This window comes from Poecilia reticulata, linkage group LG19 (genome assembly GCF_000633615.1).
Source record: "Poecilia reticulata strain Guanapo linkage group LG19, Guppy_female_1.0+MT, whole genome shotgun sequence".
NCBI classification, from domain to species: Eukaryota; Metazoa; Chordata; class Actinopteri; order Cyprinodontiformes; family Poeciliidae; genus Poecilia; species Poecilia reticulata.
In genome coordinates, this window is record NC_024349.1 from 26,751,417 (window position 1) to 26,759,604 (window position 8,188).

The window sequence follows — 8,188 nt, forward strand, 5'->3', positions numbered from 1 at the left end:
TGGATGGATGGATGGATGGATGGATGGATGGATGGATGGATGGATGGATGGATGGATGGATGGATGGATGGATGGATGGATGGATGGATGGATGGTAATTAATCCACTAGTCCCTCCACTAATATTAATATGGTGCCCAGAAAGGTTCACCAAATTGAGTTTTACTTCCAAGAGAAATAATATGGATTCACAGCCAACATCTAGAAGAACTGCAAACGGTTTACAACATGTAGGGTAGTAGTGAATCTCATATTGTATGAAATGTTGCTCAAAGGCAGCACTGAGGCATAGTAGGGCAGCAGACAACTTCCAGGCGCAGACTGTGCGCTGCATGCTGTGTGTGTTACCTGGCATGTACTTGTTCTCTATGGCCTGTAGGAGCTGGGCCTCATCGATGTGAGAGCACAGAGCATGAGCCACTCTATTGTTCCCCAAGGCACAGATTGCAGAGTACAGTCTGAGAGTGTGGTAGTGAAACTTTAATAAGCCCTTCTGCTCTGACAGCTCCAGGATATCCACCGACCTGGAAAGCAAACACAATCACCTGCATTAGCACTAACAGACTGGGACTGGACTGACATCCCAGTGTGGCTTTTTAGACAAGGACTGTCCACCTGTTCTCCTCAGGTATGTGGAGAGACATGAACTGCAGGGGATCGCTACACTGCACCTGCCAGCCATGTCGATCATTCACTCTGGAAGCTGAAACCTGGACAAACAAGACAAAACTATTCAAGCTTGACATGTCAAAAAGGAAGTCAAACAAAACATCTCAGATTGTAGGTGTTGACTTTTTAGTAAACACCTGAAAAAGCAAACACCAAGTTCAACGCAGGTCAAGCCCCTCCACCCCCCGCTGAACAATCACAGCACAGAGCCTGGCACTCCTACATCATTCCATATCCCCAAGACCATATTTTAGGAGCCGAAGCAGCAGCATGAATACCCAACAGACTCCATCCTGTCCTGCCCCCACTCCGACCCCAACAGCTGAGACCAGGGCCAACAGTCCCACAGGGCACCCACCCCCAGCAGGACAAGTCCAGGAAAAGTCAGGTCAGCCAAGTGTATTCAACAATCAGCCAAACACCCAGGACCCTGGGGCTCCAAAGGATCCTGAGCTGGAACCTCAGGAGCCACCAGTTTGTACATATGTTCACTTCACTTATGGGATGTCTGTTCCAAAAAGGTCAGAATCCTTGACTGACTTTAAACATGGTTTAGTGACTGAATTATCCATCCATCCGGAGGAACTGTCCTATCTCACAGGAGGAGCCCAGTCACCCTACAGAGACTCTCGACCTCTTTTTGTTTGGGTCGGTCTATTGGCACCTCTGTAGGATCTACAGCAGGTTTGAAAACTTGGTATTAATTATATTGACATTTGTCTTAAGCAGACTGTTCAACTCAAAGTAAAACCATAGCTATAACGTTTGGAATAAAACGTCAAAGAAACAAATTCTGTCAGGGCAATTAGATTTTTTTCCTCCAATAACTTTTTTTTTTTTGCCATTAGTAACTCTGGTAGATATTGTCTCAGACACAAAAGAAGAAAACCAAGAAATCAAAATGACATATTCTGAGAATGAAAACCTTCTCAAATACAGCTTAATATATTGTAAAATATATACAGATGACATTAGAATTTCGCATGTTATTTTGAAAATCTGATCTGATAAAAAAAACATGGAAGAGCCATCTCCTCGACATACCTTGAGGAAGTGGTTGGGAACACGGCTCCATAACACTGGAGTGAGAAACTGGACATGGAGGCGCGGGGGACACTGGGGAGCTGGGTTCTTCCTCTCACTTTTAAACAAACCAGCTGACAGAGGCATCACATTCTGCCAGGACATACACACAAAGTGGGACAACAGCATTAACACATCACACCTTCATCTTGAACAAAAAAGAAGTTCTGTTATGTTTCCTAGGCAATGCTGATGAAGATGAAAAAAAATATAATTCTTTTATCTGAATTAAGAGGTTTGTCATTGGTCACCGTTTTCTAAAGTAATATTTAATAAAAACAACTATTTCAAACAACAAGCACACAAAACTAGAATGTTTTGACTTTTATTTACTGGTTCAACCAACCACAAAGACCCAGATGCAGTTACATTCAAAATGGATCAGTGCTACTAGACCAGAAGTTATACACTTCATACTTTCTAAATTATGCTCTGTTGGAGAAAAAGTTCAAAATGATGCATGTTTAACAGAAAAGTGTTTGTGTCACTGAGTTTTATATTCAGGAGGGTTTAACCTCTGTGTCGCCTTTTACAGCCACTACATTTTAGTTGATTTTTCTGTGCTTCATCATTAATCCAAAGACAGGAAAGAAAAAAAAGAAAAACACATTTTTTTTTTCGGGCAAAAAAAACAGACTTATTTCTTCCTCCCACCTTCCTAGGAAGTCTTTCTGCTGAGGTGATATTCCTGACAGTCCTGACAAGATTATCTGGTCTAATGAGACAAAGACTGAACTCTGTGCCAGGAGTCACATTTGGATAAACTTTCACCATCCTTAAAGTTAAGGATGGTGGTGGCAGCATCATGATATGGGGATGTTTTGCAACAGCAGCACAATTAATACACTCCTAAAAGTAAAAACAAGATTCATCCTGCAGATTGTGCCAGTGTGGATTCCCACATACCTTAATCCGGCCAAGTTCAAACTGGAAGACGTTGGGACTGGTGGCCTTGGCAAAAACAGCTGGAAACAGTTTTGTACTGGGCTCCACCTGTTAACAGAGGACAAGGCTTTCCTGACCATTCAAGTTCTAGTGATTTCAAACCGGCACATTGTCTGACTTTTTTTATTTATTTATACACACATATACATCCACCCGTACTATAAAAAATTGACAAAAGTGAAAACAATCCTCAACCTCCATATGTTGAAGGTGAAATCCTGTCCTTTGACATGAAGTGGTTGTGAAGCTTAGACTGACTTACCGGAAGCTGTTTTACTGGTTATGCTTCATTTGTCTAAGGCTGTTGGAGGACAACTTATGGTGTACTGTCCATTTCATTTACTCGCTGTTTCTGCCTGATGTTAATCACTTTGTTTTCTTAATTTATTCTTCTCTTTCTTCATTTCTCTCTCCTGGTCTCTAACCTTCAGCCTCTACTGGTGCTACTTCTTAGTTCAATGTTCCCAGGAACTGTTAACAGCCTAATGGAGGAGCACTGGTGTAATGACTTGAAGGCAACACCTGATTGTGCTATAAAAATGGTAATATGTGACTGTGAAACACATTACATTGCCTCCAACATGTAGCGTGATTTCATCCATGTTGCTGACCAACATGTGTGTTCACTATACAGTATAAAGACAGCCAGTTCCACTAACATCCCTTTTTGATATGGAAAACATTTGAAAAGGTACAGACACATTTGGTTGAAGGAAATGGAGCAAAAGCGGAAGTTCAGACTGGAAGACTCCGCCCCCTCCGTTCGCCCATCGACGTCATGCTCATCTCTGACCTCAGCGCTGGACCTCACCCGGCGCGTCCAATCAGCAATCAAGCTCTGCATAAAGGATCCACACCCAGCTGCGTTCAACCCGTTCATCTACACGCCTCAGCTGCTCCACCCACAGCTTCGTGATTTCCCGTCCATCGATGCGCGTGGTCGTGATGAGCACTGAGAAAAGCACGCGCTTGTTTGAGGAACTACGGACACCGTGAAAGCTCAAACATGTTTCGGCAAAGTTGTCACACTTTCTTCAAGTTTTTGCGGGAAACTAATAGTAATACTACTACTAACTGTCAGGACGCTCCTCAGATGCAAGAGATTCCTCGCCTGACTGTGATTTCTCCATCTCTCGCTCCCTCGCCACCTACTCCACGATCCATCTCTGGCAAGCGGACACGTGATCCCACCGTTTACAATCTACGCCGTCTTTCTTCGCCTCAGCGCCTTCACACCGGTGCCACGCTATGGATCAGCCACGCCTACAGCTTCCCTCTCTTCTGCATGGCCGCTGTCAGCCCGCTCAGCAACATCTCTCTGATTTTCCCTCACTACGCCTGTTTCAAGCTACCAGGGTAAGACGTAGCGTTCTCATGTCTCATTCGTGTCTCGCATCACTTCGTAATGCAGACTCTTTTTAATTAGTTTATTCCCTCCTGGACACGTTGGCTGTATATGCATGCATCAGGTTCTAAGGTTCAAGGACTTTTACCTGAACGATTGACTTGGCTAGAACATCGTGACCTGTTTCTCCGAGGCGTCTTTAAACATAACATTAGTTCAGCAGGTGACCAGCTGTTGCGTAAGAGCTGCAAGGCGAATGTTAGAATCCAGGCAGACATGGAGGGACATCTTCCGCCCATCTTTAACGGGTCACCGCAGTTATCCATCTGCTTCACATTAGTTATTTGTCGCTAGTCAGCGCACTATTCTTTGTCATGAGTTATATTATAACTTATGCTACCCAGGCCCGGCAGCATGGCGGACATCTGGGTGCATTGCCGGTAGATGTGCGGCAAAGCTAAAGATGTATGAGGGCCGCACTGGGATAACTCAGGGAATTGTAAACTGTCCGACTGGCCAACTCTTTGATACTCCTGCATCAATTTGGTAGTAGAGTTTCCTCCACTTCCCTTATCGTGTCCTCTGCAACCTCATTCTGCAATTAAAACAGTTTTTATGTGCCGCTAACATCGTAATCCATTTCTCAAACCGCCTACAAAACGCAACTTGAGCCCAGAGACGTTCACACCAGTTGCCAACACCATAGGAGCTGCTAGTATAACGTCTAGTTAGTACTTTGCTCAATCTAACCGTCCGAGTAGAGTAATGCCGCTGGATGCAGGTGATTAGTTACGACTAATCTCAATACAACCCCTTAAACTTGTTGACAAGACGCCCGTGGCTATTGTCGTTGTGTATGTTCAGCTACACAGATTAATTCTGCCTGTTGAAGATTTTAGGTTGTAATACATTTTGGGACAATCTCTGGCTCCATCTTCTTCTCACAGATCCCAGGTTCTCCCGGCGGGCCGAAGTGAAACCACACAGAAAACGAGTGTAGACGTCACAGAATTAGTTTAATCCAAAAGACTCGTATGAAATTACAACAAACTGCAGAACAGAGACGTGCATTAATTTACCTGAGACAAATGGAAAGGAGAAGGAAAGCAAAGACGTGCTTAGACGAATTGCAAGACCAAATCCAAGTAGTTACTCCTGTGTACGAAGTTCTTTAGTAAAGGCGTATTCTAGTCTTTTATTTATTCAAATAAGGCGTATCTTTGCTCATCCAACCAGGAGCTGTCTTTGACCCTCTTTAAAGTTAGACACTCCATGCACTTGGTTTTCAAGATAAAGGCCCAGTTGTCACCTTTATCTAATCAAAGTGGAAGCAGAACTTCTCCTCTACTGGCCTGAACTCCTGCTGTTTCACGACTTTTCACAGACTGTGTGAAAGCTGGAACTTCTCCTGATGGTTTCCCACACAAAGGGCAGTTCAAAAGATCTTTGCAAACAATCTGGTTTATCTACAGATAACATAAAGGTTAATGGGGCAGAATAAGTTATTAATCCCGAAACTAAAATTAGTCTTTCCAATCAAGACACGGCAAGTTTTAAAACTAGCATATTTAAAATGTATTTTTTATCATGATCTAAACAGTCGATTCAGTTAATCTCGTCTGGAGCAGGGGTTTGCTCACAGTGTCTCTGCTGGCCTTCACATACCAGCGGCTTGAGGCATGAATTATCATTTACATAATTGTGGACTTTTGCCCTGATGCGTGCAGTAGAGTGGCTTGCCAACGTAACATGGAGTCGGCCAATAATTCCTTTTATTTCGGTTGAGTCCGTCCAGCGCTTTTACTAATTATTAATCAGCCTTTAATTCCTGTTGACGAGGGCCATCGTTCAATCATTGTTTCTAAAAAATTTTTGCTCAGTGTCCACTCACTACTTATCAAAGCAACCTTAAATAGAAACTGGTTAGTCTCAATATAAAACGTGGGGTATTTTTAGCATTCGGTTTATAGGAATTTTTTCCAGATGCGCAACGTATAGTGGTTGATGTTTCATATTTCATTCCGGTAGCACAGTTCAGAACAATCCAGAGGATTTAAATGTTCTGGCAGTCGCTATTCCAGCAGGTGATCAACAAGTAATCCTTTTCATAGCTTAAGTTTTAGGTTTTTATTAGCTGTTGAACTTCTGGATATTCCTGGTCTACTTGCTTCGCCGCCATCAACCGAGCTGCCCCATATTCTGATGAGTCCTGTTCAAGTCCCATTGGTCGCTTCTCAGTTCTTATCTCAAGATCTCCCAAAATCGGCAGATTATTTCCCAGGTCATCCTGCCACTTTCAAGTTATGTAGTCTGGTCTCACACTCAAATGTGCTCATTCCAGTCTCACTTCTGGGCCAATAGCCATTAGACACTTACCAGTCATTCTTGAGGGTCTGTCACTATGGTAATCAGCTCTTTCAGGTATCCTAAAGCTCACGGCCCCATCTGGAGACTGAACCCCCAACCTTATTGCCAGGTCCAAGTGAAGTTCATTCGCATGGCACGTCTCAACAAGTCAAAGCTTTTCTATGAGTTTAAGATGACATTTCCTTTCTATTTCCCATTTTAAATTCAGTCTGTCGGGCTAGGCCCCTTTTTGGGGAGGATCTCCTATATAGTTGGTTCAGCTTCACCTTCATTTCAACAGCTTGAGTTTCCAGCTTTTTATGAAATTGTTCCACAGCCTTGACCCGTTTCCTGAGGGGCTAACTCCACAAGCAATCCCTAGTTGTCGCTCTCAACAGTTGTGTTACCATAAAGCTGAACCTTCACCAGTCCGTTTCATGTCATCAACCGACTTTAATCTTATTTCTGTTTGTTTCACCCCTGATCATTTTGACTCTACTGTTGATGAGCCGTCTCTCTCCACCTCTGCCCAGTCCAGTTCAGCTATTGGACGGAATCGCTCATTTCATGTTTAATCTCAGGTCTCGCTCTGTAATTTATTAGCGAGAGCTCCCTCAGTGCCTAGGTGAGCACTGCGCATTTCGCTGGTGGTGGTTGGTCTTTTCTTACCTAAAGCAAGCATTCTTATCCAGTGATTTGTCCCATTTTCCTACTCGTGCCTCCATGCTGCCACCTACAGGTCACATCACAAACACACTCCTTTTACCCCAACCTAAGTCTAGTGAGTTTCTTTTACCATCTTTCATTATTGATTACTTCCCCTCTTGATTTTTTTCCTTCTCTCTCCATTGCTAACTCCTTTTTTTTTTTTTTTTTTTTTGGCTTTTTCTCTGTCCCTGCTGCTGGCCCATGTCCTAGCCTTTCTCTGTGTTGGTCCATGTCTCAGTTGTTTTTTCCCTCATACTTTTCAGCGTGGCTCCCTTACAGCGGGCACCTATCCTCCATGTTTTTGTGTCTCCTATCTGATCCCATTTCCTGCCTGGCTCCACGCCTTCAACTATCCTTCACTCTCTTGCCTGTTCTTATTTCGGCCCTTTCTCTTAACAGACTTTCACTCTTCAGTTGGGCATCACCCATCCATCCATTTTCTTCCGCTTATCCGGGGTCGGGTTGCGGGGGCAGCAGCTTCAGAAGGGAGGCCCAGACTTCCCTCTCCCCARCCACTTCTTCCAGCTCCTCCAGGGGAACCCCAAGGCGTTCCCAGGCCAGCCGAGAGACATAGTCCCTCCAGCGTGTCCTGGGTCTTCCCCGAGGCCTCCTCCCAGTGGGACGTGCCGGAACACCTCACCAGGGAGGAGTCCAGGAGGCATCCTGACCAGATGCCCGAGCCTCAACTGGCTCCTCTCGACGTGGAGGAGCAGCAGCTCTACTCTGAGTCCCTCCCGGATGACCGAGCTTCTCACCCTATCTCTAAGGGAGAGCCCAGCCACCCTGCGGAGGAAACCCATTTCGGCCGCTTGTATCCGTGATCTYGTTCTTTCGGTCATGGCCCAAAGCTCATGAACATAGATGAGGGTGGGAACGTAGATCGACGGGTAAATCGAGGGCTTCGCTTTTTGGCTCAGCTCTTTTTTTCACCACGACGGACCGGTTCAGCGACCGCTTCACGGCAGACGCTGCCCCAATCTGCCTGTCGACCTCCTGCTCCCTTCTTCCCTCATTCGTGAACAAGATCCCCAGATACTTAAACTCCTCCACTTGAGGCAGGACGACCCCCCTGACCCGGAGAAGGCACTCTACC

General features: G+C 44.9%; 1 protein-coding gene across 2 annotated transcripts in view; it reads right to left on the reverse strand.

Moving 5' to 3' along the window:
• ryr2a (ryanodine receptor 2a (cardiac)) overlaps positions 1 to 8,188 on the reverse strand; it is a 157,389-nt gene that overhangs the window by 84,210 nt on the left and 64,991 nt on the right. For both annotated transcript variants that reach the window (XM_017310781.1, XM_017310782.1), the window contains exons 30-33: positions 2,658 to 2,744; positions 1,713 to 1,844; positions 615 to 709; positions 348 to 523 (exon numbers count right to left, since the gene is read on the reverse strand). In XM_017310781.1, the coding sequence (XP_017166270.1) occupies positions 348 to 523; positions 615 to 709; positions 1,713 to 1,844; positions 2,658 to 2,744 (490 nt within the window). The remainder of the gene's footprint in view (positions 1 to 347; positions 524 to 614; positions 710 to 1,712; positions 1,845 to 2,657; positions 2,745 to 8,188) is intronic.